We start from the raw sequence: 25,026 nt of genomic DNA on the forward strand, positions 1-25,026 counted from the left end.
GAAGTCACCAGGCTGTCTTTCCTTCCTTTCCCCTACGTACATACCTGTACAGACGCAAACCCGCATATAAAGGACGCTGCCAGAAGGCGGCTCCTGAAAAAACTATAGCCAGCTACACCAGAGACGCTCTTCCCACCCCCCCAGGACTATTCTGCGACAATGAAGCTTCCTTTCAAGAAGGACCACGGAAAGAAGAGCCATGACCACATCCTCCCAAGCACCTCCGGCGATACGCTAGCCGTCCAGGCAGAAATATATAAGCAAGATGTCAAGCGCGGCTTCAAACATTGGGCCCGGGCGATGCAGCAACCAGAGTGTGCGTCGCCATTTTGGGCAAAAGTGCAGAGAATCGTCGGTCGCATTGGTTTCGGCGCCAAAGGAGTGGTTTACGGACTCGTTGGTGGAATGACGGTGGCCAGCGGGTCGAAACTAAACGACAAAGACTACGAAGAAAGTCCTAAGGTATGTGATGTTTGAGCTTCTGCACCGACGTGTCCGCCTTGCTGGAATCCAAGTATCTCACGTCGAACACTTCCATCCAGGGTGCTTTTGTGTTGATTGGAGACGCTCCTTCAGGCTCAGGAGCTTTGTTCATTCTTCTGCTTGGTAAGACTCCGCGTCAGTGCTTATCCAGGGAAAGAAGGCTTGAATGCTAATCGAAATCCACAAACAGCTCTGTGGTGCTACTCAATTTGGCGGTTCTGGGAATGTTTCACATATCGAGGCCGAGATGCGACGTTCTCAGCGACAAAGAACTTCTTTCGGTTCAGACTCAGCCCCTTCGTTAGCGGCTGTGTCTACATCGCCTACTCCTACTACATCATCACCATGCTTCTCAACAACTACGAAAACAAAGAGCCAAGCTGCTATCCTAACTGCTGGCGGGATTCGGTCTTGGGCCGCACGATGTTAGTCATCATGGGAATCGCTTTCCTCATTGCATGTATAACCCAGTTGCAGAACGCTTTCACCGGCAAGTGGCATTCGGAAATCGATTGGCATCGCGCCAACAAGAAGTGGGAGAAATGGCTTCTGTTGACGCTGGGCCACATCGGATACCTCGGAAGAGCGGGCATCTTCGTATTCGTCGCCACACTGGAGTTCAAAGCGCTCAAGCACCCTGTGCAGCAATCCGGTGACCAGTTTGCGGATGGCCTGTCGCAGTTGCTCGGTAGCACGTCGGGGAGGATAGCAATGATATTCACAGGGCTGTGCACGCTGATCTTTGGCGTGTTCTGCTTGCTTTGTGTGATATATCGACAATTCCCTACGCCGCCGCCAAGTGGAAAACCGTACGTTGGCAAAAAGTAAGCCGCGTCTTGGGTCCGAAGAAACCCTCACACGGCGATCCTGCGCACCGTTCGCTGCGACCGAACGATACCAACGCCGACAGAGGATGAGCAAGCATTTGAAGACCATCGCCTCACAAACACCAATCAAAGTGCGTTTGGCAAGACACTGGCTCGGTCCCCCCCATCCACCCTTCCCCGCGCCTTCTCTGGCAATAATTTCCTTACTGTTGCGGCGTATAATCCGCCCAGAGGAGCGATTTTGATAGCATTTTTCATGTATATGTACTCTCACTACATGGTACTTAGACTCCAACTTGATCCCCGCGTATGTAATATATCTCATCGTGCGCATCTGCCGCACTCCAAATGAAATTCAGAGGTCGAGATGTCATCCCGCTAACGAATAGTTTATTCGCGAAGTGTGATTATGTAAAGGCGATCGGATGAAGATCGAAGTAGGGGGCGGCAGTGAATGGGGAACCTGTTCGCCCATAGCGACCGAATGGGAGCTATCTACAGGTACAGATCGGTGTTGCGGAAACTCGAGTTGTCCGCTACAGATGACTTATGTGCTGCAAAACAGATGAAAGAAAGTGCGTAAGTTTCAAATAACTCGACCTGGCTCAAGATGACGGAACGAACCTTTATATTCCATTATGCAGTTAGGTGGCAGGTTCAAAACCCGCTTTAGCGTGTCCCTATCCAAACAATCCATCAGCACACCACCTCTCCGTCATCTCCACGTCAAATTCACACCATATTCACACCGCCTTGCATACCTTATACGAAGGTTAACCCTCCCCTCATCCGCCGACAAATTCCACAATGACAAAATATCCTCGCTGTGCCGTATCGATATCACCGCCCCGCAAATCTCGTTCCCGACATCGAACTGGTCACCGATCATGGCCATGACCAGACTCTCCCAGTATCGTGACGCTAGCCCCTTTTTAAGACGCACGATCCACTTTCCGCCGTTTAGGTTGTCCTGTTTCACGAGGTTTCGTTGAACTTTGATGAGCCAAAGAGTGACTCCGTGTGGCTGCATCAGAACCCACCTCCCAGATTGGCCGGATCCCCTGCTTGAACAGGTGGAAATCGCACACGTTGTTCAGCTCCATCGGCCGCGTCAGTCTGTTGTACACTCCCCAAAATTCTTCCACCTATTGAACATGTCCCCAGTCAATCTCTCGCATGTGGTGATTCGAAAATCGAATTCTTACAGTTGAAAACGTTGATATCTTCTTGATAGAATTATTGTAATTCTCTATCTTTGCCCCTGCTTCCCGATGCATAAACCTGAGAGGTTTCCCGAGAATCAGCGCCCGTACACAACAGTCCCACATGGGAAACTTGAGACTCACCAAAAGACCCAGGGGTATCGCAATGGGTGTGTTGCAAGGGTATTGGGCTTGGTGTTGCTCCTGTTCGTCAAAGCGCTTCGTCAGCAGCTGTTCATGATCTCCACGTTCCTCCAACAACACTGGAACACGCCGAGACCCGTCCAGCGGCCCTCCACCCTTCCAACCTTCCGAAAAACTGCCCGCCCATCGCCTGCTACCTACCATGCTCCTATCGCGGGTGCTGCTGCCATCATTTGCTATCGTACAGGTAAAACTGGGAGGCTGGAACGAGCATGAGCATTAGTGACCAGAAACCGTCCGAGAAAGAAAAAACCATCTCAAATGCATACTTGTCTGAAAACTAGATACAGTGGGTGGATATCACAAAGCGATATGGTACAGGTTGCGATGATGAGCGTAGAGTGATCGTCGTTGTAAGTGTTGAACAGCTCAATGGGTTGCAGAACGGTGAGTTTCAATTGCAATTGCCGAAAGGTGAGGGCCACGTGACCCGTAATTAATTTCGATGTCACAACCTTGATGCAAGGCCGGCGACGACTTCAGTGCTGTTTCAACAACGAAATCCCATAACAACGCAACACAATCAGGGCGGGTTGGACGACCTGCAGCATCATCTCATCACGACGCTTCCTGTTGCCGATTCGTTCTGCCTTTCAGCCACCGAGGCTCCAACTGGCCGCCAACAACATGAAAATCGGCGCAAAGTTCCCGTCCCGGATGCCCACATCCTACGTCCTAAAACAAATCGCAGCCCCACCACCCGCCGCCGCCTATCACCCCACAACCCTCCTCGACGGCAAGGTCCGCCCGCCACGAATCAGCTACCGCGACCAGGGACGGATACGGAAAGCCTGCCGGATGGCGGGCATAGATCCGGCCTCCATTGGCCTGCCGCCGGAGGTTGTGACGTATCCTGCTGTGAAGCAGCCGAAGGGGAGTGAGAAGGAGGTGAAGAAGTATACGCGGGAGAAAAATATTGTGGAGAATATGGCGAAAATGGATGAGCGGATAGCGGAGTGGAAGGAGGTTTGTGCAGTCATAGGATTTGTCTTATATCAGGATGCCGACGATCGTCGCTGCTCCGATTCGACTGACGCAACTATCAATTCTACAGGAGAGACGGAAACTCAAGGAGTCTACAAAGCCAGAACTTCCATTTTAGAGATGCAGTATCATTGTGAGAATTGTATCTACACACGCCCAAGAAACATATTTAAATTAAACATGATGGAAGGGAATTGCCCCAGCTCTCTCCCCGAAGTGCGCCCGCTCTCGGTGATATCTAAAGCCTATTCGCTGTCGTGATGATGGGCTTGATGTAGGGAAGAGGTTTCTGTTGAGGATCCCCGAAATTGCAATCGACTGATCCGTGTGGGACGCATCTACCGGAACGTCACCCCCTGCGCTGTGTACCCTCCCCCAATCCTCACAATCGTGTGTCCCACTTTCCTCCACCACCTCTCGATATCCCCAAGTCCTACTGTTCTTCGTAAAGCGCTCATCTCGGCTTGTAGTGCAGGCAAAAGCATGCGGGTATTCTCCTTCCACCACGCCCTGTTGTACTCCGAGTGGCGCTCTAAGGAGTTGTCAAGATATTGCTTGTAAAATATTGAGAGCTCGTTCGCTGTTGCGGGGCGATTGTGTGTTCGGTGTACTAATGTGCACAAAGGTCAATTCATAATGTCTGAGTCTCTGTTTCCAGTGTGGCCGCACTTACTCTCAGCCTCATAGTCAGCCTTCTCCCTCTGAAAGTGGAGGTTATTCTCCGTCCAGAATTCATGGTTCCACATCTGCGCTGCCTCTCGTCGACGCAGGAACGCTACTTCCAGAGCTGGCAAGGTGGAATCGCTGGTTGCCGGGAATCGAATCAACCGAATGTGGGATATGGGATGAGGAGACGACACGAGCATCTCCGGCCGGGCTGCGTTTGCTCCGCTGGCTACCGATGCTATCCTTATTCGTTTGGCCGCCAGAGTCTGATCATATAATGGTGAGCTCTCGAAGTTTCGGGTTCAGACATTTTGCCAACTCCCAACTCACCGACTTGGACCTACACGCGGACATTCTTGGGAAGCAATAGACCGCTGCGGAGACTTGCTGGGGTATCTTCTGCAACGACATGGTGGCAGGGTGCGAGCGGCTTAGCGATGGCAAGTTACCTATATATCACTGCCTCTCAACGATGCTTGTGAGATTTCCCACGTTCGTTCGAGCTGGGCTGAATTCACAACGGTTGGTGAACTTGTGAGATGCGATTGAGATGTGCTCACTGTGTGCATGTCGACTGCGCCACCCGCTACCGCCCTTCTGGTGCGCATCGCACCGCATTCCCGGACTATGGTCATATCCTGCTTGCGTGTCCGTCGCTGGTACTCGCTTCATCCCTCAACGCAGCGCAATTGAGCTCGGTTCCATCCAAGCTTGCTAACGTCCATACAAGACTCAGATACAGGTAGGTTACGGAACTGCTGGCGACATAGGTGCGGTGAGAGACGAAACGAGCGAATATGCAGAGGCGACGGCTGCCCGAATTCAGCAGACTTCAACGGATGGATGGATGGATGGATGCGACTCGAGGGATAGAACGGCGAATGAATGCAACATTGAGGAATCTAACATTTACTCCGACATCGTCCCTTGTCAGTCAACATGGTCCAGCGCGTCACATACCGCCGTAGGTTGTCCTACAACACCAAGTCCAACAAGACCAGGGTCATCAAGACTCCCGGTATGTCGAATGTTCTCAGTGGTGGCATGAGCGGTGGTGGAGCAGCGGGCTGACTTTTCGTGTTGCAGGTGGCAAGTTGGCTTTCCTTCACATCACCAAGAAGGCGTCTGCGCCCAAGTGCGGTGACTGCGGCAACGTTCTCTCTGGGGTGAGCATCTTTCCCGGATTTCGAGAGTGAACGTGAAAAGGGCGAAGTGGGTACGACATGTGGGAGGGCGTCGTGCACCCGAAAGGGAGGGGGTTTAGCGAGTATTGGATTGGATGGAAGATTTGGGGATGAAAGGGCGACACAAACGACGGATCGGCCTGTTTTCGGGGACAACGATATCCCTCCATCGAATATTGAACCATGGGAGCAGAGTACTGAACGGACGTATTCTATATAGATCCCCGCTCTCCGCCCCACCGAGTACGCCCGTCTGTCTCGCCGTCAGAAGAGCGTCACCCGCCCCTACGGAGGAAGCCGATGTGGAACCTGCGTGCGCTCCCGGTAAATACCTTCGTTCCGTCGCTTCTCAGCGTCCCGATTGTCAGTCACTTACCTGTACTATCCTTATAGGATCGTCCGTGCTTTCCTCATTGAGGAGCAGAAGATCGTGAAGAGGGTGTTGAAGGCTCAACAGGTCGAGGCGAAGAAGGGCGGCAAGAAATAAGCTGGACCAACGCAGCCTTGCCACACTATTAGGGGCAACCAGACGAGCAGGATCGAAAGATGATTTTGAGCGTGTTTTGGCTGGTGGCTCGTGTACATTTCGAGGTCCGCCAACCTTGTTACCGAATAGACCAATAAACTGGCACTTTTTGTCTTCTTTGATTCGATGGGATTTCCTTCAGTGGACCTAATTGAAACCGTGGCCCTAACAAGTCCGAACAAGGAGGGCGGCATCCGGAGGGATCTCTGCAATGGACATCAGTTATTCTTCCCCGCTAACTCATTTGGGTTTGAAGCGAAAGCCTCGATGTTGAAGAATACATGGGACGGACATTTATCGAATACCGTCCAGGTGAGGGGTTTTTGCTTACCGCCGTAATCGGTATCAAGCATCGATCTCCTCACATCTCCTCACATTGCCCGTTCCTTCGCACTCCTAATGTGCAGAGGTGATGTGCATATCCCGGTTACCTCAAGCTCTTCTGAGCTGCAGATATCGGATCCTCCAACGGGTATTGCAAACCTCACCTCATAATATCTTTTCCCATAGCGTCCAGCGGAGTTTCAATACATGGTCTCTGACGGCAACTGCAAAGGTGTGCGTATATGTGTATGCGGGGATAAGTAACTGTTAACCGACGTGTATCGTGGCGGCAAGCCAATTCAGACGGCTGTAACGGCGACTTCACAACGTCGACTTTCAACCTTGCACGTTTGCGGAACCCTGCTTGCCATCCATATTGACATCGTCTGTCCACCTTCCTACTCCGCCAGACGGTTCGATTTCTTGTCTGGTTGCGCTTCAGAAGAAGGGGCAGACAGGCCACCGACCCACTCGATTTCTCGTACACTGGAGAAGGAAGCGTGAGAACGCGCCGCCAACCATCTTGACCTCGATCAGTAACGACAGACTCAGGAATGAACGTCGGAAAGAAGGACGAGGACTCCGGTACGATTGCTTTTTACGGCGGAGACGTACTCAGCGTTTTGCTGCCCCTTCTAACGTGCGTCCAATGCTTGCAGATGCCGGTCTCTTCTACCACATTGACAAGAGCACTGTGCTGCAGGAGGCGCGCGCATTCAACGAAACCCCCATCAACGCGCGAAAATGCAGGCTCATTCTGACGAAGCTGGCCTTCCTCTTCTACCAGTCGGAGGTGTTTCAGTCGAAGGAGGCCACGGAGACCTTTTTCTCGATGAACAGGCTGTTTTCGTCTCCAGATGTATGTGTGTAGTCTTCTGGCGATCAGTTGTGTGGGTGTGGACCTGTCACCGCTGAAGTTACTGATGAAGGGTTTCTCGATTGTTCGTAGACCGCACTTCGTCAAATGATGTATCTCCTTATCAAGGAGCTGGCTGGGATTGCAGAAAACAGTTTCATGGTCATGCAGAGTATCATGCGAGACATGAACGCAAAATCGGATGTCATCTTCCGTGCAAATGCCATCCGTGTCCTGCCAAAGATCGTCGATGTACGTATGCCCCGTTCGAAAGATTTCAATTCCAGTAATTTAACATTGGTGTCGTTTGCAGAGCACGATGTTGCAAGCGATTGAGCGATTCATCAAGCAAACGATTGTGGACAAAAACCCTAGCGTTTCGAGTGCTGCATTGGTTTCTTCCATGCACCTGTTCAACGCCAACAAAGAGGTTGTCAGGCGCTGGGCGAATGAAGTGCAGGAGGCGATGAACAACAGGGGCTCGATGACGCAGTATCACGCAGTGGGCTTGCTCTACCAGATCCGACAGCACGATAGGATGGCGGTCATTAAGTTGGTGCAGAACTATTCTCGCGCGTCGTTGAGGTCGCCTCTTGCGTATTGCATGTTGATAAGATTCGCATGCAAGATCATGGAGGATGAAGAGCCTGGGTACGCTACTTTCACCCCCTCCTCACCGTCGCGAACCTTGGTGCTGACGGAAATTTGCAGACAACGATCCATGTATGAGTTGCTGGAGGGTTGGCTCAGACACAAGCATGATATGGTGGTGTATGAAGCGGCCCGCGCTATCTGTAACTTGCGCGGAGCAACATCGCAAGAGCTGCTTCCGGCCGTCTCAGGTAAGCTTTGAATAGCAGGTCGAATAAAGATTTCGTTTGCTGACGAGCTTCGATGCAGCCCTTCAATTGATGCTTGTGAATAGCAAGCCCACACTACGCTTTGCCGCCATCCGCACGCTCAATAAGCTTGCAATGACCCATCCACAAATGGTCTTCCCCTGCAACATGGACATGGAGAACCTCATTACGGATACGAACCGTAGCGTTGCGACGTTTGCCATCACCACGTTGCTGAAGGTATTGCATGGCAACATGTATGTTTTACGGCTGAACAGTATCTCACAGCGAGTTGCTGCATGCAGACCGGAACGGAAGCCAGCGTCGACCGCCTCATGAAGCAAATCACGGGCTTCATGAACGAAATTTCCGATGAATTCAAAGTCATTGTGATCGACGCCATTCGCTCGCTTTGCTTGAAGTTCCCTTCGAAACAATCTTTGATGTTGAACTTCTTGTCCAACGTCTTGAGGGATGAAGGTGGCTACGAGTACAAGCGCGCCATTGTGGAGGCAATCTTCGATATTGTTCACCATATTCCGGAATCCAAGGAGTTTGGTAAAGTTCGTCGTTTTGCAGTCACCGGTGCGGAAGCCGTCGGCTCATACATACCCGTTTTAAGCTTTGTCGCACCTTTGCGAGTTCATCGAAGATTGTGAATTCAACAAACTGGCCGTTCGAATCTTGCACCTTCTCGGAACTGAAGGGCCAAAGACACCCAAAGCGTCGAAATACATTCGCTACATCTACAACAGGGTTATTCTGGAGAATGCTACAGTGAGAGCCGCGGCGGTGACAGCCCTTGCACGCTTCGCCGTGAACCTGCCTGAGCTCAGAGAACGCGTGAAAGTACTACTCACGCGTTGTTTGGACGACAACGAGGATGAAGTGCGCGATCGGGCCATCATGTATCTCCGAATCATTGACAGTGACGAGCTGTGCAGGAAATACGTCGCGAATGGTATGCGACCGTCGTTGGATTATAATTGTTTGCATGTACTAATCGCCCATTGGGCGTCAGACACGACATACAGCTGGCCTTCCCTGGAGCGCAACCTTGTGCATTATCTGAACGACCAGGCTGCACACACGCAGAGTTTCGACATCTCCACAACGCCGATAATCACGAAAGAGCAGGAGTCGGCCGAGCGATCTCGTAAGTTTTTAGATGATAGGGGCTTCAGTGTCGCCATGGCTTCTAAATTGTTTCCCAACAGGTCAACTCACCGCAGCCACCGAGGCGATAACGCCCGCCCTACGCAGCAACGCCACCCCCACTGCAACTTCCCAACCATCGGCAGCGCGTGGCGCAGATGCATTCAGCGGAGATGCCCAGGCCGGATATGCCGCCGCCATGGACAAGGTTCCAGAACTGGCCAATCTCGGCCCTCTTTTCAAATCCTCGACACCAGTGCAGCTTACCGAGGCGGAAACAGAATACGTGGTCACTTGCGTCAAGCATATCTTTGCCTCGCACGTCGTTTTCCAGTTCAATTGCCGCAACACTCTTAACGACTCGATTTTGGAGAAGCTAAACGTCCAAATGAAGATCGAGTCCTCCGATGACGACAACGTGGATGCTCTAGTCCCCGAATTCTCCATCCCCATCCCACAACTCATCTTCGACATTCCCCAAACCGCTTACGTCGTGTACCGGCGAGAAGGGGGCGCCTGCCCCACCGCGTCCTTCTCCAGCTCGTTGCACTTCTTCGTCAGGGACTGTGACCCGGCTACGGGTGAACCGGACGACGATGGACAAGGGTATGAGGATGAGTACCTCATCGAGGCCGTAGACCTTGTCGTGGCGGACTACGTGCTACCGACCTACGTGTCGGACTTCAGGAGGAACTGGGAAGATATGGGGCAGGACTCCGAGGTGGTGGAGACGTATCAGTTGACAAATATGGCCAACATCAAAGGTATGTCGCTTCATTGCGGCCCACTGGTATTGTGTTACATGAAGCTAAGGCATTGTTCAATTAGCCGCGGTCACCAACCTCATCCAAGCCCTCGGTATGCATCCCAGCGAAGGGACAGATAACGTCGTCGACAAGGCGACCACCCATACGTTGGCAATGGGAGGTATCTTTGCTGGAGGTCACAAGGTCTTGACCCGGTGTAGGATGTTGATTGGAGGGGAGGGTGTGACCGTTGAGATTGCGGCGCGGTGCAAGAACCCGGAGGTTGCGCAGAGGATAGTGGACGCCGTATGCTAGGACAGCCAGTCGCCCGATCCGTCCCTCTTTCCTGTAATCGATGTTTTCCAGAAATGTTTCTTCTGTCGCACAATGCGTTTGCGGATTGCGTACTTTGAGGCCTTCTCATCACAATATATATAAGCGTTGTACCTCTCCTCACAAGCAGGTGGTTGACCACCTTCATAGGACTCACGAATTCAGAACTCGAGGATGGAATTACAAACAAGGCACCGTATGTATTTATTTCACGAAGTGCCTATTAGCTCGCTCCAGGAGCGGCCTACATGCAAACGTATTCAAAGGCTTCTCCATGCCCTCCAGGTGCGAGGGGGGAAAGGAGCAGGGAAGGGGAACAAGCTTTCGCGGAACCAGCGCCAGTTGCGCCTTTGGTCCCGACGGCCGACCGGAAGCGCAGAACTGAGGAGCCATCTGTCCGGCATGGCATATCCCCATGCTCGGCTAATGCGCATGCTCGTCTGATATACGGACCGTCAGTTTGCGGCGGTCCGAATGGCGCAAACTGCGCTGGGTTATTCGCGGCTGAATGTCCGCTTCGCTGAGTTAGCGCCCAGTCATGTGCTGGTCGTCCTCGTTCTGATTTTTCAGTGAATTTGTGTTTCGAAAGTTCGAGGGCAGTGAGCCGTGCGACTTTGGTAAGCCATTTTGGTAAGAAACGCAGATTGAACTGCTCGACGCAACACTCCCCTTAGCCCCACAAATTCGCATTGCGAGACGGCCCAGCCGCGGCGCTGAACCCCAAAATGGGCGGCTGAGGCTCGTATTCAGGCTTGGACCGAGTATTGGCGCTCGCTGCGCGAGCCATTGGCGATACGAAAGCATCCCTTCCAGCCCCCATCCAAGTGAGTCCGCTGGACGAGGGGCCTTGAACTTTGTGGGCTTCTGTCCAAGCGGGAGCCGACTGTTGCCTTGCGGCTTCTGCATCTACAGGCTTGCCGAATGGATAGGTGTACTCTCCTGACCACGCCGGTGTGAGATGTCCTGGAGGAGCTGAGTGAAGCTGACTGTGTGCGGTCACTCCGTTGTTTGACAAGGGAAAAGCAACCGCGGATGTCGATGGAGGCGATGCATGTGTGTTCAGTCTGCAACAAGAATCAGAAAGATATGTTACTGTCATCCTTACGGAGAGAATAGACGGCACGTTCGCACCTCGGGAGACTTGGAGGCCCCATGCCGGGCGGGAAGAGTGGTACAGGGAACGTGTCCGCGTTCTCACATTCATCCATCATGTTTCCAAGCGGCGGCTTCATTCTAGCGTGGTCCCGGATGCCGGACTGTGCACTGCGGGATGGACCCAGACCCAGGAACGCCAAAGTATCGACGGCATCGGAGCTTGTTCCGAATATGCGTCCGGTATCAGGCGACTGGCTCACTTGCGGGTGTGCGGGCGACTTTCGGGGTACAGACATCGGTTGAGCTCCACGGGCACCCTGGAATAAAAACGATGAGGAAAGTCTCAAACAAGAGCGAGGTCATGGAGCGCGACTTACAAAAGCGAAGTTGATATCGGCCTCAGTTGGGAGAACAATTTTATGACCAAACGCGTCTTCATCTACCCGGGCTTCCTGATGGTAAAAGGTGGCCGACGGGGAGAGGCTTTCTTGCAAATCCCCGCCTTGTGGCAACCATATTTGGGCTTGCGAAGCAGTAAGTGGAGTGGTAGGAGACGCCAAATGGCCAGAATGTGGTTGTACGTTTGTCTTGGAGGTATGACCAAATGATGAAGGTCCAGTGGAAGAAGTCCATATGCCATCTTGAGACAGAGCCCGACCACCCGTAGTGCCAGTGGTTTGCGGGCCTTCTCTCGACATTTCCGAGAATCCGCTTCCTTGTGTACTGTTGGGACCATTGTTGGACCGATGATTGGTTATAGCTGTATCGAGAGGTATCCCGCGGACGACATCTTTCAGAACCTCCACCGGAAGGACATGCTGCGGCACCGGGGCCTGAGGACTAACTACGAGAACCACTGTTTTGGAGGATTTCTTTGCAGTCAAGAAAAGCACCTGGACGAACGAGTCGAATCAGTATCCGTCAAGTCACGCAAGATTCAATGATCAATATACCTGGTGCTCGATCCAGAAAGAACAATCATTAACAATGCGCAGAAGCAATTGGCCAGTGCCCGAGATCGGGCTATGGGTGATGTCACGAATCTTGGCAGCGGGAAGAGACTTGAAGTATGGTCTGAATGGCAAATAATGTTCCAACGCCGCTTCTTCCGTGGTCATCCTCTCGGGATCCAAACGATCATCGTCAGAATGGATCGGCAAGCAAGATATCAAGGCTGAATAAAGTGAGGCCAGGCCCCTCCGGAGTGCGTGATTCGACGAGAGGCGCTCGGAATTCGAGCAGAACTCCGCCCTCACCCAAGCCATAGCAGTCAAGATAACGTTCAATCGGTCATCCCAACCCGCTGGAATCTCCCGTAAGACTTCCCCATTCGCGTCACCGAGCTCCATAATGTCCGATGTGGTTTGATCCGCCACCATGTTGATGAACTCCATGAAAAAAGATCGTACGGCTGAGTAGAGTTCTTTCTCGCCTTGTGACATCTGTACCATGCCAGCCCCTACGATCATCATCTGATGGACACTTTTGTGATCCAATTGTGACCTGATGACAGAAGATCGCATCGAATCAAGCCAAACTGCTTGTACAGCCAGAAAACTGCTCAAACTATGGGATCATAATAAGTTCGTCAGCGCCTGTACTTTGTTATGAACGACTTTGAAGTGATTACCTTCGGGTCCGGCCGACAGCATTGGCAACCAGGACAACAAACTGATCCAAAACCGCTTTCGGTCTGTCGGACGCCGCGCCAGACAAGGGAGACATCTTGACACGTTTCTGCACTTTATCGAACAGTATTTCCAGATTCTCCAAAGCTGTCGCGAATGGTCGCTCGATCAGAAGACTAGTAGGACATTGAATGAGTTCACTTGTTCAACTCAAATTGGCCATAGTCAGACCAACCTTCGCATGTAATTTTCCACAGCCTCGGGCTCGCTGCCCTCGTAAGAGGAGATCACAGCAAGCTGATTGTAGGGATTCCCATTCGTAGGGAGTACCAGAGCGGCAAGATTGTAGAATAGCTTGGCCAATCCCCACTTTGACTCCTTTCTATCCGCGTGGATCTCATGATAACGAGCTAGACATTGAAGGTCGAGTTGAGTGAAGGGCGTCGCCAGGGATGGATCAGACGCGCAAGTTCAACTCACACAAATCGCCGAGATAAATCAACGTTCGTTGTCCAGTGGACACCATTCGCTCCAAAGTCCCTTCTGCTAGCTGGAGTCGAGGTTCCGTGGAATCTGCAAGATTACAACGGTCAGATTCTGGGCCTCATTCTTGGCATGCTGGAATATCACCCCGTTACATTCTTGGCCAGTGATGATTAGAAGCTCCTTCATAACCTTCCGAAATCTTCCCTTCAAGTCATATCGCTGATCCAATTTAAAGATCATCTGAGCATAGAACGCCGAAGCTTCAAACAAGAACGCTCGGAAGGCCGCTGTTAAGTTTCGTAGCTCTTTCTTGTCTTCTGGACGTCCAGATCGACGGACGCGCCCATTTACCTGTGGAAGGGCAGTTAGACTCCGACCCAAAGCAGTTTTGCAATGAGGGATCACTGAAACACTTACATCACGGTGAAGACGGCGAAATTCCTCGATGGCTTTGTAGTGCACCAGCTTCCACAACGTGCCTTCAACGTCTGTTTTCGAAGCCAGGTCATAGTCAAGCAGAATGATCTGTTCCAGGCGGTCTCGCAGCTCGAGTCGAACTTCTACGACGTCATCTTCGAACAAGCTGCCGCCTGGGCGTTTCAGGAGCTGCTTATATTTCCGTTCTAGCTCAGCCGTCGAGCTGCTGGCTCAAAGTCAGTAACGTACACGCAAATAACTCAGCGAGACGCAGGTTCCAAACCTTGGAATTGTCGGTGACAAGCGGTTCATTCAAGCGGCCTCTGTGCCGTTTCTTTTCTGTAGGAGTCGACAGGACGCCTCCCACTGCTGCAGCCGATGCGAAGGAGCTGAGGGTTTCCAACTCACCAAGTTCACCAAACTGCCCTTCACAAGTTCCAATGGCCAATGTCTAAGCAATGTGCAAGCAGGCGCGGACGTGACAGAGGCTTTCTGTAAGCTTAACAACCTTGACATGATCATCCGAAGTCACGAAGTGAAACAGGATGGCTATGAAGTTGGACTCGCCGACACTACTTTCTCGGACGAAAGTCGAAAGATTTTGTTTCGTGCCATCTATGACAAATACCCCTCCCCTCTTACCACATACAACCAGCATCCCTTTTATTCTTTTCAGACGTTGTTTTCCCTCAACGAATAAATATCATTATTGACTTGAGTCTTACCCTCAAAATTTGTCGTCTCCCTTGGTATGTACAAACACTCAGTACGCTGGATATGTGGGGAGCCCATTGGCTGCGTTTCGGCCCTTCTCCATTCCGGTCTTTTTAGCAGATCTTCGGCACTACTCCCCAGTGGATTCTCCGTCCCTCGACTTTGACTACTGCGAGACCTCGATGCTCAACGAGCTTCGAACTGCACCACTGCAAGTGAGTTGGTTACAGTTCGTCCACTTGGGCAAGCCGCATAGGCTTCCTATATCAGTCAAACTTACTCCTCTTTGTCCGCTTCTTATACATGATCCTGTAACCACAGTCCTTACACCGTATCGGTTCGCGGGGTTTGATTGTGTTATCCGCCCCACATTCTGGAAAAGAACGCTCGTCAGACCTTGTAAACTTCAGGATGGTCACGCAGAGATCAGGTGTCCTGACGGACTCAAAGCATGCAAGACATACCACCACAGACGTAAGTGACGTCCACACGAGGTTGTTGTGCGCCTGGTTGGTCCATTTTGAAGCGTCGTTTGCCGTTTGCGAGAACGCTTGGGAATTGTCAAATCTCCAGCTGCAGGAGAGTTGACGGTCAGGTTGACGGTGAGCTTAGAAAGTTGGCGAGGCACGTGACCGCCGGACATCATTCTGGTGTGTCCACCTTTCAATTTGTCTGAGCCCCCACCGTTGAGATATAGGAGCATGACGAATTTGCTTTGCAAGTATCCATCGATCGCCGGTATTATGTAGGGAATATCATAATGAGCTCGGAACGGACCGCGAAACTCCTCCCAGTCTGTAAAGCCAGAGATGAAGGGTCGATCGAATTTCCCAATACCAGATCGGTTCGCCGTATTTGTTGCGTGGGGTGCCGTAACCGACCCTCTCCGGAAGCGCCCGCAGTTGCGAGATTTCCTCGGCGTCCACCAGAGGATCGATGACGACAGTGCCGGCGGTATAGATGCTTTCCGTTGTGAAATCACGGAGCGCCTCCGTCAGCGCCGCATTCAATACCGGTCGATGAAGCACGTTCGCAAGGAAGGGTGGGTGGCCCGGGAGACGCTAGGGTGCAGCACCATCAGTGACGTCTTGTGAAAGTCAGAGTGGGATTTGCGTGCAAAAGACAGTCCGTGCACCGTTGTCATCGCGGAGGATAGCATAAGAAGCCACAGTGAGTTAACCGCCCAAGCTGCGACAGCATTGCACCATCTTGGTATTTGATCAGATGATGTGAACCAGCGATGAAGCATGGTGTGCTTGCGTTCTAAGACGTACTATTCCTTAGTCGTAAAAGAGGAAGGGTGCGACTGCGAAAGAGTAATGGTGTGGCCGGACGTCCTTCGACGCGTTGTACATGTAGTATCATCGATTTCGGATCAGAACGCGTTTGGTACTGTACATAGAAGGTACTAACATCCATATCTGGAATTGTATGCGTGGAGGGCGAACGAGGTTAGGAGTGAATCTTGTCGTAATGCCCCCATGTCTTCCCTTTCGAAGTGTATCTTGAGGTCTTTCTTGGTAGCTTCCCTTTCTGCAGCGTCTGATGCGACGATTTGTGAGGTCGTCAACGTATACGGCGATGATCACAAATCCTGTCGCCGTGCGCTTGTAGTACAGCGCCGAGTCGTAACTCGATACCGTGAATCCTCTTTCTTGTAGGTAGGTGTCGAGGACTTTGTTCCATAGTCGTGGGGATTGCCCTTCCGACTGTACAACGAGCGCTTCCTTTGACAGCTTCGACAGCTCAGGAATGCGAGTGATTGCATTGACGGGGCTTGGAGAGCCTGGCGAACAAAATCACCATTCCCATCGTCTCGTACCCAATCGTTGATATCCTATATAGCATCTGACTACATTGTGAGAGCAGATCCAGCGCCGGTTACCATCCACTTACAGAGTTTGAGAACTCTGCTATCCTGAGGGAAACGGCGATCGTGAAACTCTCATTTCTAGCCTACCATGACTCGGCAGCACCGACGGCGGTCTGTCGGTATTTCAACAAGTGAAGCGCTAACGCATCTATGGCATGACAATGCTGATGAAGGTCGGGGCTCTTTCGTATCGCATAGAGTAAAATTTTGGTAGTTTTGAATTGCAGAGAGTTTCATTACGAGCTCATCGTAGCAGCGATGCGGGCAAGGAGCTGGGAGAAAAGCGATGATGGGAGCGTGGTCAAACTCCTTACTATGATCAAGAAAAGTCGAAGAGTGTTGTATTGAAACTGAACATTGACTGTATCGCATCGCGTGCTCCTCAAAATGGAGGCCTCAGGTAGGAGGTCGGGCCAGATCCCGAGTCCAAAAAGCTAACTTATACGCCATGCCCACGGTCACCCGGCAACTCAAAAGGAAGACGCAGCCACGGGCTCTCAATATTCTGTAAATGTCAGTCAAAATCCTGTTCCTGCTCTTTCGAACACCGCAATCACCAGCTGGCATAAGAGAACTGCGCCATAGTACCTGACCAACCCACGTCAGTATATCGGACCATGCGTCTAACGCTTTTTATGGTGGCATGGAAATCCTGGAAGGTGGACCTGAGAATTTTGGAACGTTCTTTGTGATGATGTCTTCGAGGCTTCGCTGGTGTGAAAGTTTGATGCGAATCCCACCGCGTTGACATGACGTTTCTTGTGGACAGCGACGGAGGACGGTGAACACACAGCCGCCAAGGTGAGAGCAAGGAAGAGAGAGGCTTGACCAACTCTACAAAAGCACTCATCGTTCCCATCGTCCTTCATCGTTCAGTGATTGTCATTCCACGCTCAGCAGCACTGTAGATACCCAACGTCACACTCCCACACGCTCAGTTCACACTTGCATCCCGCACATCACAACCATGTCATTCTTTTCTAAACTCACCGAGAACCTCGACCAGATCCAGGGGTGAGTAGCAATCTAGTGCGAGGGAGAGCGTAGGCCCTACGGTGGCGTCGGAAAATCGAACTCTGTTGGCGAAAAACTCTTTGCTTGAGCGAGGAGTTCAAGGGTGTCCCTTATCTCATCGCGTCCGGTTTTTCCGCCAATCCCAGCGTCGCCAAGCAGTTTGGCGTCAACCTGCCCAACATCCCTGGTCAGGGCCAGCAAGGACAGCAACAGCAGCAGCAGGGCCAACATCAACAGCAACAACAATCCCAGCAGCAATACCAGCAACAGCAACAGTACCAGCAGGGCGGCTATGGAGGCGGTGGCTACCCGACTAACTCTGGTGGTGGTGGTTATCCTGCGACCGGGGGTTACCCCGCTACCTCGGGCGCTCCCCCGATTCAGGGCCAGGAAGGGGTAAGTAGCGAGCGGAGCGAGCCACATTGCCCCAGGGGCGCAAGACGCCCCTCACCGCGCTTCTTAGCGAGTCTCAGCGAGGGTCAGATCTTTTGCGAGCGAAGCGAGCACTACAATGCGCCAAAGGCGCAAGACTCCCCTCACCCACTTGTTTCTTGATGGGTAGTTGATGGCTGACGGTCAATATTTGATGGTTGAAGGTTGATGATTGATGGATGAGCGTGACTTGTGCGCATACTTACCCCCGATCGTGTTATAGGGCATCGTAGGTGCCCCTACGATCGGATACCACCACGTTCAATCTACCGGCAGCGGAGCCCAGCAGCAGCAACCCCTCCAAGTCGCCGAAGGGACCCCTGAAGCTCAGAAATGGGGCACGCAGACCTCGGGCGGCAAGCGTCGTGCCCTTTTCATCGGTATTAACGTGAGTGGCGAGGAATTATACCGTCCTGGGAAGGGTGGCGCAAGTGACCTGACCTTACTGCTCACTTTAGTACACGGGATCGGCCAACGAGTTGAAGGGATGCGTGAACGATGTGTAAGTGATGGATACCAATTCATGGGTGGTCATTCACCTACATGATTCTGACTTCCCTGGACAACGTGATCACTTTCGGCAGCCGCAATGTGCACGGATGGTTGACAAAGAACTACCCTTTCCAAGAGGTGTTGATCCTCACCGACGATCAGCAGGACTCGAGCCGGAAGCCCACCAAGCAGAACATTGTCAACGCCATGGGCTGGTTGACCAATGGAGCTGCTCCCGGTGACTCGTTCTTCATCCACTACAGTGGACACGGATCGCAGCAGAAGGATACCACCGGTTTGGAGAAGGATAGCATGGCCGAGACGATTGTGCCCTTGGATTTCGAGACGGCCGGTCAGATTGTTGATGATGTATGGGCACCTTTTTTCTTCCGCTCGGATTTACGCGGACCCTCACACTCACCGTTATTCACCCCAACGCAGGACCTATTCAACTACCTCGTCCGCCCGCTCCCCAAAGGCTCCCGCCTCACCGCCATCTTCGACTGCTGCCACTCCGGCTCCGTCATGGACCTCCCCTTCACCTACACAGTCGACGGCAACCTCGAGATCATCGTACGCGACAACCGCAACGAAATGATCAAAGCGGGAATCAAAGCCGGCATGGCCCTCTTCCGCAAGGACAACGCCACTGCCTTCAAAGAAGTGAAATCCCTCGTCGGACTCCTCATGGAAGGCCAGAACGGAGGCGGATCCCAGACCGCTGACCCTGAACAGGATAAACGCAACCGAGAGAAGTATACCACGGAGGCGCACGTTGTTCAGTTCTCGGGGTGCATGGACTCCCAGACGAGTGCGGACGCGCATATCGGGGGAGAGGCTACCGGCGCGATGTCGTGGGCGCTGATGAAGACGTTGGCGGAGAATAATCATCATATGACCTATACCCAGGTGTTGAGGGAGACGAGGCAGCTGTTGCAGGGGCAGTATAAGCAGATTCCGCAGATGTCGACTGGTAAGTGCGGAGTGTTGATGAGATGGGAAGTGATTGCGTTCGTGTGTGTGGGTCTGTCTCATCTGATATTGTTTGGCATTCCCGCGCTTTCTTGAATAGGCCATCAATTCGACGTCAACGGCACCTTGTTCTCTTGCATTTGAGTTTCCGAAAAGTGAATGAGGATGGATTCACGGACCCACCCACACCTTCACTCCTTGGCGTATGAGATACATGTATGGGTAGACCCCCACCCACGACGATAAAGGAAGTTTCCCCCCTCATTTTCTAGTGACGCATGTAGTTGGTTTGATTCGGAATAGCATATGATTGTCAACAATTTCATCGTCCTCCACTGTGTGGGCAAGGGAGTGGATAAATGGATAAAAACTTACACGTGGCGCATTTAGCATGTCTTTCAAGAGGAGCTTCCTCCTCTCAACTCCATTGCAAAGGAACCACAATCACACCCCATCACCAGCACATCGCCTACAGCAACAGCAACGAAAGCAACATCTCTTCACCGCCCCTCTCCAATCCAACCCCTTTCCAACCCACCCTCCCGAGGAAAAACAGCAAAAATGGGCCTCTCAATTTCCAAACTCTTCCAGGGCCTCTGGGCCCACAAGGAGATGAGGATCCTGATGGTCGGCCTCGACGCAGCAGGGAAAACCACTATCCTGTACAAATTGAAATTAGGGGAGATTGTTACTACTATTCCCACTATTGGTGCGTCTCTGGAGAAATGTCTTTCGGGAGTAAGAAAGGCGGGATGGAGGATGTGAATGGGAAATTTAAAGGGTGATCTTGCATTTTTAGGATTCAACGTGGAAACGGTGGAATATAAGAACATCAGTTTTACGGTGTGGGATGTTGGGGGGCAGGATAAGATTCGGCCGTTGTGGAGGCATTGTAAGTTTGATAGAATGTGTGATTTCAGATGGGGGTGACATGCGGGCTGACCTTTTCGGCGATTGTAGATTTTCAGAATACGCAAGGGATTATTTTCGTGATTGATTCGAATGATCGGGATCGGTGAGTTGGTCTGAGTGGGGTGTTGGGTTTTTAGGATCGGTGCAGGATACGGGGGTGGGTGAGCAAAATGAGGATCAAGCGAGGGTGGTAAGCCGTCAAGGGACAGAAACGACTAAACCGCTTCATTCCTCCCTCCCAGAATCGGCGAAGCCCGCGACGAACTGCAACGAATGCTCAACGAAGACGAGCTCCGGGACGCGGTCCTTCTCGTCTTTGCCAACAAGCAAGACCTGCCGCAAGCGATGAACCCATCGGAGATCACCGACAAGCTGGGCCTGCACGCGCTCCGACAGCGGCAGTGGTTTATCCAGGCGGCGTGCGCGACGACGGGGGATGGGCTGTATGAGGGGTTGGAGTGGTTGAGTAGTAGTTTGAAGACGAGGGGTGGGTAGATGGATGTTCGATGGAGTGTGTAACGGGGAGATGACTGAGATGTGGTTAGCGAAGTTTTGGACCGTGACGTGAGAAAAAGACGGGAGATCGAGCTGGGGGAAGGGCGGAGATGAGACCGGAAGCGGGGTGATGTGGGCGAGAACATCCCACGCAGACGGTATCTATGACCGTAGGATATGTCCCCTTTCGTCGACGCCGTTTCTTCTCCCACTCGATCTCGATTCCTTGGGTGGTTCCCAATTTTTGTTGTATTTTCTGCAAACATGTCGTGTCATGGTACATTCAGGGCATTCCCTACGGACTACCCTTTATTCGAACCATCTTGGCTGTTGCTTGCAGGGTCGGTTTTGCCGGGCGTTGAAATTACTGAGCGCGCAACGGCCGCACCCGACACCGTACCGGAGAGCGGACCTCCGAAGAAGGGCAAGGAAAGGAAAGGAGTGACGAAGACGAAGAAGATGCACCGGGAAAAATGCACCATCATTTCAACGGGTTCGAATATTTGATCACTACGATTCGGTTTCCCAGCTCTAAAGGCGTCTATCGAAGACTTCAAGACCAAGTGTGCACGTATGAATAAACGACCGTAGCTCGGAAAATGCAGAGGACTTGGCGGTTCGGATCACAGCCTGGCCGGAGAGACAACTGAAAAAAAGGGGAACATATTAGCATTTGTATCGGGGTGTATGGGAAGCATATCCTTTTGCGGGCAAATCCGTATGCATTCCGCTCATCACGATGATAGAAAGCGTATGCATAAGCACCAGATAGACTAGATAATCACCGGAAAGAAGCTTATACAGAGATCAGAGTGCGGTTCATTGCCAAGTGATAGCGGCAGCTGTACTCTACATATGAGTTCTCAATTCAGCATTGACGACCGGACTCTGCCCACTGTTGGCAGCGGGTAATTTGCTGATTACCGCCAATGCGTGACGCGCTGTCGAATTATCTTGCCTTTATGACAGCTTGGTCTGGCTGCTCATCTTGGCGGCCCGTCCGTCTTCCTGCTTGAAGAATCCCCTCAACCCCCAGACGGCCGCCAGGGAACGAGTTGCGGTGCACGGATTCGTACAGGTAAGCTGTCTGCCTGTCTGCCCGTACATGGTCTGGTCCGGTGCAGCAGTCTGTGCATGTATGGGCACGGAGGACGCGGGTCGGAGGACGTTCCCGACTTCACACGGACTTTTCGGGAAGCGGTGTCGCGATCCGACGAGAAGATCCTTGTGGCAGATGGCAAGGAACGAAGGGTGTCGGGAGTGACAAGGATGAAGGGGCTGCAACCTTTCCCCTTCCTATGCAACAAATGAACGGACATCTCGCCCAGGAATGGAACCGGCTGGGATTGAATACCCTCGTTCTTGCTGGCGATCACCGACCCCCAGACCGTCATATCCAGGGAACTTTTCAAGTCCGCGAACAAGAACGTTTTCCACCGCTGGATGGGTCAAACTCGGTGCATCTCGAGGCCGGAGATTCTCAAAATCCGAGAACATATGAGGTGGTCCCTGCCGGCAATCGTGAAAGCCCCTCTATATGTCATCAAAACCCGCAGAAGACCCTGTGGAGCTGCCTGTCGAGCCCACGACTCCTACTCCGCGCCCCCTTCTGCGGACAAGCAGGTCGCCGCCGCGTAAGATCCCTCGTATCGACGGAGGTTGTCCCACCGTCTCAAAGGAAGCAGTGCCGGATACCCCAGCAGGGTAATACACAGCGCATCTCCGGTACCCGAAAGAAGTGAACCCGTCTTCCATCTCGCCTTAACCATCTCCCCACAATCAAATCTGCACACCAGCCTGGGCGGTAGAGATGGGAAGTTCGTGCTAGATCGAATGGGGAACTGACGGGCAAGGCGAACAGGTGGGTTATCTGATGGTATTCAGTCAAATCGACCCAAAAAGGCCTTACTCCAGAGTGCATACCCCACCTTCAGCCCGAACTCCCCCTTGCTAGCCACTCCCTGCCCGGGCGCACCATCATCCCTGGAAAATCCGGATTCACAGGTGTTTGCTAGCGGACTGAAATGGCACAATTAGGCGGAATGGGTGACGCGCGTTGAATTCCTTTGTTTCGGACACGCCGTCCGGACGGGCGCCGAGCGGGATGTCACACCTCTTTCCCTCGCTGCAGCGAACCACTCTTTAGGTTTTCCCTTCTTATCCGCCATCTGCGACCGGCTTGCCTTCCAACAACTCCTGCGCACCGTTCTTCCCGTTCCCATCCTTATTGCGGCGCTGAAGCAGGTTCCTTACAAAACCTGCAAAACGCAGCACCGGGGCTTCCTGCAGAAACAACTAATAAGGCGCTAGATCAGCCAAACACCCCATTCCTCCGCCTCACAAAGACGATGCTGTCCTCAAACCCCCGCCGCTCCCTCAGCACAAAGAAGATGGACCCGAAAACCCGCCGCTCAGAGTCAGACCTCCTCCTCGCAACTGGCAGCCGCGCCATCACGGCTGCCGAACAAGTCATCTTATCCAACCGGCCGCTGTTCGCGAAAGCCATCTCCAATTATGAGGCCAAGACATCCGGTACCATGTTACCCGATGACGCAGTCGTAGGTGAAGGGGCGCCCGCGACCCTCAACAAAGCCGCCATAGCACAATGCCTGACTCACGACTCTACCCGCCCCGAATCCCTCGACATCTCGATCCATCTCCGCGTCAGGCCTCTCCTCGCGCACGAGACCTCCGCCTCCCATTTCGCAGCCCTCTCTACCACAACGCCGACGACCTTGAGGATTTTCGCGCCCAAGACGCGGTTTGACGGGGCGATGACGGTCAATGAGAGTAGTGTGAAGGTGGATCGGGTGTTTGGAATGGAAGAGGACTCCGATCGCGTTTATGAGGCGGTGGGCGTGCCGCTTGTGTGCAATGCGCTGGGGGGTGGCGTGTCGACCGTTATGGCGTATGGGCAGACGGGGAGTGGCAAGACTACTACGCTGACTGGTGAGTTAATGGGGGGGAAGGGGGGGTGCATGGGTGAAGTAAAGATTACAGTATAGATGCTGACGAAATATTCTTTATTTCTCTCCGAATGTCAGCACTGCAACAGCGACTTGCGACTGAGATATTTGATATTTGCAAAGAGTATAGGCGACTTCTTGACGGCGCCACGGGAGAGCAAGAGCAAGTCGAGAGAGACGACAAGGACGCTACCGCAACCTCCGATTTCCAAATCCGCGTCTCTTTCTTCGAGATCTTCGGCTCCGAAGCCTTCGACCTCCTCAACGACCGGCTCGCCGTCAAGATCCTCGAAGATGGCTTCGGCTCCATTCAAGTGCACAACATTCGCGAAGAAACAATCACCACCCCAACCCAATTCCACACCTACATCACCCGGGCCGCCGGGCTCCGCCGCACAGCCTCCACCGCCAAAAACACCCAATCCTCCCGCTCACACGCCATCTGCCGTGTCCGCGTCACCAACACTCGCATCCCGCAATCCGAGGACGGCATTCTCTACCTCGTCGACCTGGCCGGTTCCGAGGGCAGCAAAGACACGAAGCACCACGACAAGGACCGGATCGCGGAATCCAAGGAGATCAACAAATCCCTCTCGGCCCTCAAAGAATCCGTGCGAGCGCGCGCTATGGCCTTTGCGACCGATAAATTCGTCCATGTGCCTTACCGCACCTCCAAACTCACCATGCTGCTCAAAGACGCGTTCGAGATCTCGTCTGCCAAGCAGTCCCGGACCGTGATCATCGGCACACTTGCCCCCTCGGTGCTGGATGTCCCCGAGACCATCAACACTACGAGATTCATCGCCTCGCTTAAAGACGTCCCGGCCACGCTTACGAAACGTAATCCGACGAGACCCAACACCCCCACCGACCCCGCGACCTGGGACAACGCCTACCTCTGCCAATGGGTCACTTCCAACTCGCGCAAAATCTCCCCCTCAGTGCTCTGCCCCTTTGAATCCGGAAAACAACTCTGCAGGTTGCCAGAGGGACAATTCTTAGAAAGGTGTCTGAGATGCGAGGGCGTGACGGAGAAGGGGGCCAAAGTGTTTTATTTGAAGCTTTGGAAATTGGTGGTGGATGCAAAGACGAGGAAGAGGAAGGAGGTGTTGGGGCATAGGCCGGGGTTGGAGGAGAGGGAGAGGAGGGCGGAGGAGATGGATAGGGAGATGGCGGCGTTGTGAGGGGGACACGGGGGACT

At 52.7% G+C, this 25,026-nt stretch overlaps 10 protein-coding genes across 10 annotated transcripts; 7 read left to right on the forward strand and 3 right to left on the reverse strand.

Annotated features, from left to right (window-relative positions):
- Window positions 1–300: 300 nt before the first annotated feature.
- Window positions 301–1,311, forward strand: EV422DRAFT_494969 (uncharacterized protein; the record flags this gene model as incomplete). The annotated part of the gene is made up of 3 exons (XM_053067783.1): window positions 301–462; window positions 543–606; window positions 674–1,311. The coding sequence occupies 3 exons, from the start codon at window positions 301–303 to the stop codon at window positions 1,309–1,311; spliced, it is 864 nt and encodes a 287-aa protein (XP_052926585.1).
- Window positions 1,312–1,805: 494 nt separating this feature from the next.
- EV422DRAFT_566616 (translation initiation factor eIF 4e-like domain-containing protein) lies at window positions 1,806–2,886 on the reverse strand (the record flags this gene model as incomplete). The annotated part of the gene is made up of 7 exons (XM_053072455.1): window positions 1,806–1,864; window positions 1,935–1,990; window positions 2,072–2,280; window positions 2,351–2,455; window positions 2,516–2,591; window positions 2,657–2,716; window positions 2,858–2,886. 7 exons carry the CDS (start codon window positions 2,884–2,886, stop codon window positions 1,806–1,808), a joined length of 594 nt encoding a protein of 197 aa, XP_052926586.1.
- Window positions 2,887–3,124: 238 nt separating this feature from the next.
- EV422DRAFT_525970 (uncharacterized protein) lies at window positions 3,125–3,893 on the forward strand. The gene is made up of 2 exons (XM_053070096.1): window positions 3,125–3,682; window positions 3,771–3,893. The coding sequence occupies exons 1-2, from the start codon at window positions 3,344–3,346 to the stop codon at window positions 3,816–3,818; spliced, it is 387 nt and encodes a 128-aa protein (XP_052926587.1). The 5' UTR covers window positions 3,125–3,343; the 3' UTR covers window positions 3,819–3,893.
- On the reverse strand, window positions 3,894–4,964 carry EV422DRAFT_525973 (uncharacterized protein). Its single transcript, XM_053070097.1, has 3 exons — window positions 4,697–4,964; window positions 4,374–4,632; window positions 3,894–4,310 (listed from the first exon to the last, which is right to left on the reverse strand). Exons 1-3 carry the CDS (start codon window positions 4,775–4,777, stop codon window positions 4,039–4,041), a joined length of 612 nt encoding a protein of 203 aa, XP_052926588.1. The 5' UTR covers window positions 4,778–4,964; the 3' UTR covers window positions 3,894–4,038.
- EV422DRAFT_525974 (ribosomal protein L34e-domain-containing protein) lies at window positions 4,965–6,239 on the forward strand. Its single transcript, XM_053070098.1, has 5 exons — window positions 4,965–5,108; window positions 5,301–5,384; window positions 5,453–5,532; window positions 5,771–5,874; window positions 5,944–6,239. Exons 2-5 carry the CDS (start codon window positions 5,306–5,308, stop codon window positions 6,035–6,037), a joined length of 357 nt encoding a protein of 118 aa, XP_052926589.1. The 5' UTR covers window positions 4,965–5,108; window positions 5,301–5,305; the 3' UTR covers window positions 6,038–6,239.
- An 810-nt stretch (window positions 6,240–7,049) lies between these two features.
- On the forward strand, window positions 7,050–10,311 carry EV422DRAFT_550461 (adaptin N terminal region-domain-containing protein; the record flags this gene model as incomplete). The annotated part of the gene is made up of 10 exons (XM_053071775.1): window positions 7,050–7,259; window positions 7,350–7,508; window positions 7,570–7,907; window positions 7,968–8,098; window positions 8,157–8,335; window positions 8,401–8,653; window positions 8,718–9,056; window positions 9,117–9,251; window positions 9,313–10,014; window positions 10,079–10,311. 10 exons carry the CDS (start codon window positions 7,050–7,052, stop codon window positions 10,309–10,311), a joined length of 2,679 nt encoding a protein of 892 aa, XP_052926590.1.
- A 545-nt stretch (window positions 10,312–10,856) lies between these two features.
- Window positions 10,857–14,383, reverse strand: EV422DRAFT_420329 (uncharacterized protein). Its single transcript, XM_053067101.1, has 10 exons — window positions 14,239–14,383; window positions 13,956–14,181; window positions 13,691–13,889; window positions 13,533–13,625; window positions 13,288–13,462; window positions 13,055–13,228; window positions 12,378–12,990; window positions 11,802–12,317; window positions 11,461–11,741; window positions 10,857–11,393 (listed from the first exon to the last, which is right to left on the reverse strand). Exons 1-10 carry the CDS (start codon window positions 14,265–14,267, stop codon window positions 11,000–11,002), a joined length of 2,700 nt encoding a protein of 899 aa, XP_052926591.1. The 5' UTR covers window positions 14,268–14,383; the 3' UTR covers window positions 10,857–10,999.
- Window positions 14,384–18,352: 3,969 nt separating this feature from the next.
- EV422DRAFT_494926 (peptidase C14, caspase domain-containing protein) lies at window positions 18,353–19,548 on the forward strand (the record flags this gene model as incomplete). Its single annotated transcript, XM_053067780.1, has 4 exons — window positions 18,353–18,376; window positions 18,447–18,490; window positions 18,573–18,849; window positions 18,922–19,548. Coding segments are annotated over 4 exons (972 nt in total), but the record flags the coding sequence as incomplete, so codon positions are not given.
- Window positions 19,549–20,013: 465 nt separating this feature from the next.
- On the forward strand, window positions 20,014–20,859 carry EV422DRAFT_495157 (ADP-ribosylation factor; the record flags this gene model as incomplete). Its single annotated transcript, XM_053067798.1, has 4 exons — window positions 20,014–20,161; window positions 20,252–20,344; window positions 20,413–20,467; window positions 20,607–20,859. 4 exons carry the CDS (start codon window positions 20,014–20,016, stop codon window positions 20,857–20,859), a joined length of 549 nt encoding a protein of 182 aa, XP_052926593.1.
- Window positions 20,860–23,396: 2,537 nt separating this feature from the next.
- Window positions 23,397–25,009, forward strand: EV422DRAFT_494980 (P-loop containing nucleoside triphosphate hydrolase protein; the record flags this gene model as incomplete). The annotated part of the gene is made up of 2 exons (XM_053067785.1): window positions 23,397–23,808; window positions 23,904–25,009. The coding sequence occupies 2 exons, from the start codon at window positions 23,397–23,399 to the stop codon at window positions 25,007–25,009; spliced, it is 1,518 nt and encodes a 505-aa protein (XP_052926594.1).
- Window positions 25,010–25,026: the final 17 nt, after the last annotated feature.

The sequence above is a fragment of the Fimicolochytrium jonesii genome (genome assembly GCF_025526975.1).
Source record: "Fimicolochytrium jonesii strain JEL569 chromosome Unknown EV422scaffold_8, whole genome shotgun sequence".
Lineage (NCBI taxonomy): Eukaryota > Fungi > Chytridiomycota > Chytridiomycetes > Spizellomycetales > Powellomycetaceae > Fimicolochytrium > Fimicolochytrium jonesii.